Consider the following 3,213-nt stretch of genomic DNA (forward strand, 5'->3'; position numbering starts at 1 on the left):
CGGCCGAAGAAAGTGCGTGGCGTCCTCCGCCGGCTCAGCAAAGAACAACGGGAACACATCAGAATAGTGGGCGCTGAGACGTACCGACAACGTCACTTGGATTCACAACCAGAATCCCACATAGAAATCCGACAAGACACGACCGAGCTGCTGAGGGACGATACCCCAGCAGACGAACGTCCAGACGCTCGAGACTCGAGCCCGGCCGCGTCACGAGCACCTTCGTGCATCATGGTGGCCACCGCCCCCAGGGCGGGTTATGAAATGGAGGAGCCCGAGCATCCTAGACCAGGCTCGCCACGAAAGCGTCGAATTGTACTCATTACTCGTCCTCATGACCAGGAATAGATATTCGCAGACACGAAAGAACGACAGGAAGCCGCTCAAGGTCTTCCAGGCCAATGTCGGCAAGATCCCTCCGGCTCACGACTGCGCTCTGGCACTGGCTGACTCGGAACGATATGACATCGTGCTCCTGCAGGAGCCGTGGACAGCCCATACGAAAACGCGCTGCCTGACGAAGACCCATCCTGCTTACGACACGTTCACGCCAGTAGAGTCCTGGGACAGTAACGATACTCGACCTAGAGTGATGACATATGTCCGACGAGACCCAAGGCTTCTCGCTGACCAGATACGACCGTTCCAGACTCGCGATATTCTCTGGATCACAATCAATGGCGTGACTGTAGTCAACTTCTACCGCCAGAACGACGAAAGGGATGCCCTTGACACGCTGCTTCGATGGCCTGTCCCGGAACGCTGCCTCGTCGCTGGCGATTTCAATGCTAGACATCGAAGCTGGCAGACAGGGCAGACTACGGACCGCGGCCAAGAGATTGCCGGTTGGGCATCAGAGAATGACATCGACCTGCTTAACACGTTAGATATCCCAACAAACCCACACGGCAACACAATCGATCTCGCTTTTGCCAACATCCCACTTGCTGAAGCCACTGTTGAGGACCATCTCGCCACTAGCTCCGACCACTTCACCCTCAGCTTGACTCTCCCCAACATAAAGCCCGCTCCACTACAGCCGGGCAAGATTCGAGTGACGACAGAAGATGAGCTTAAACGATTCGTCGAGATCGTAGAGCTTGGAGCCACAGAGATCCCCCTCAGAGATTCAACGCCCGCGGAGCTGGACAATCTTGCGTCTTCACTTGTAAATCTGCTAACATCAGCAGCGAAGGCAGTGGGTCGGCCCTCACGGAAAGGTGGCTGCCCAGCTCCATGGTGGACAGAAGAGTGCGCCTGTGCCGCGGCTGCATTCCGGGCCATCAGAAGGAGGCACCCCCTCAGCTTCAATCAGGATGTTCAGATCGCCAAGAGAGACTTTCATCGCGTGGTCCGCCGAGCAAAACGAAAGTACTGGCGGGAACTCATCGATAGCTTCTCCAGCAGCAGTGCTGTCTTCAAGACCGTCCGGTGGCTGAAATCTCCGGGGCCCTTCCAGCCGCCTCCCCTGCAGGTCGACGACGCTGTATACGAAACTCAGATGGACAAGGCGAGCGCACTTCGGGGAGCGTTACTGGAACGCCGAACTTCTGATGACGATATTGGAGACCCCTGGACACCAGTCTCTCCTCCTCGATCGATCACATTCTCACCCGAAGTCTCCCTAGACGAGGCACAGCATGCGACTATCCATACAGGCAATACTTCCCCTGGGGCGGATAGCATCACCGTCAATCTTCTCAAAGCCGTGTGGCACATCGTCGGGACGCATATCCGTCGTTTGTTCGAAAGGTGCCTCTCCTTGGGTCATCACCCGGAACCATTCAAGCAGGCGGAGGTGGTCATGATCGCGAAGCCGGGACGACGAGACCTCACAAAGCCAGGGGCATGGCGACCCATCTCCTTGCTCTCCTGTCTCGGAAAGGGGCTGGAAAGATTGATCGCTCGCCGCTTGGCGTGGGCAGCTGTTCACTATGGCGTCCTTCATCCACAACAGGCGGGCGCTCTCCCCAAAAGGTCGGCAACAGACCTGGTGACCGCCTTGATCCACGATATCGAAGAAGCATTTGCACGCAAGAAGGTGGCCACCCTGGTCACGATGGATATCCAAGGTGCCTTCGACACCGTCATGCGCAAGAGACTAGTCTTGCGTCTCCGTGAACAGGGCTGGCCCGACCATCTCGTCAGATGGGCTGAGTCCTTCATGAAGGATCGTTCAGCCCGCGTGAGGTATCAAGACACCCTCACGCCCTTCGCTCCTCTCCAGTGTGGACTGCCTCAAGGCTCACCAGTATCGCCCATCCTCTTCCTGCTCTACACTGAGCCAATCCACCGACTAGGCAACCCTCAGGGCCGCTTCGGCTACGCAGACGACACGGCTATCCTTTCTATAGGCGACACAATAGATGAAACCACTGCAACGGCCTCCAGCTCCATCGGCGAGATGGTTCGATGGGGTGCAGCAAATGGCGTTTCGTTTGACCCGAAAAAGACCGAAGTCATGCACTTCTCTCGCAGCAAACTCAGGACCACGCCGGCTATACGCCACGGCGATGTCGAGAAGCACCCCGAGCCAGCCATACGCTGGCTCGGCATCTGGCTTGACAGCAGGCTATCGTTCCGCGTTCACGTCGAAAAGTGGGCGGCCAAGGCGCATGCCGTCGCCTATCATCTACGGGGTCTCGCCAACACGATACACGGCCCTCTCCCAAGCGCCGTGCGAAGTGCCGTCATGGCTTGTGTCGAGCCGGTACTATTGCATGGATCTGAAGCCTGGTACCCGGGCACCACCAGACCGCGATGGAGTCAGCCTAATAGAGACACGCCATCGAGCAATCAACATCTCATACAAAGAATGAACAAGGCCTTACACCAGTCCATGAGAGCCATACTGCCCATCTGGAAAACGACGCCCATCACCATCCTCCACCACGAGAGCGGCATACCGCCAGTTGATCAACTCTTGGAAAAACGGCGATGGAGATTCTCCGCGCGGCTCAAATCACTTGACGACGCTCATCCTCTTGTGCGGAGAACGTTGCCAACCCGTCAACCTACCTACCACGATCTCATAAAGCGAAGGTATCAACAGGCAGAAAATAGCTTTAGAACACGACTCCGACGCACAGATGAGCTTCTTGTCTCGTGCAGGCGTCCTAAGCTCCTCCAGAAACGCTTCCAACAAGAAGAGATGCCACCACTGCAGACAGCATCAAAGGAGAAGACAGCCAAGGCCTTTCTCCGCTGGGTCAA

General features: G+C 56.7%; 1 protein-coding gene across 1 annotated transcript; it reads left to right on the forward strand.

Annotated features, from left to right (window-relative positions):
• Window positions 1-334: 334 nt before the first annotated feature.
• On the forward strand, window positions 335-2,916 carry FPRO_08316 (uncharacterized protein; the record flags this gene model as incomplete). Its single annotated transcript, XM_031221971.1, has 2 exons — window positions 335-2,765; window positions 2,825-2,916. The coding sequence occupies 2 exons, from the start codon at window positions 335-337 to the stop codon at window positions 2,914-2,916; spliced, it is 2,523 nt and encodes an 840-aa protein (XP_031087476.1).
• Between the last annotated feature and the right edge of the window lie 297 nt (window positions 2,917-3,213).

Source organism: Fusarium proliferatum, assembly GCF_900067095.1.
Source record: "Fusarium proliferatum ET1 genome assembly, contig: FPRO_scaffold011, whole genome shotgun sequence".
NCBI lineage: Eukaryota > Fungi > Ascomycota > Sordariomycetes > Hypocreales > Nectriaceae > Fusarium > Fusarium proliferatum.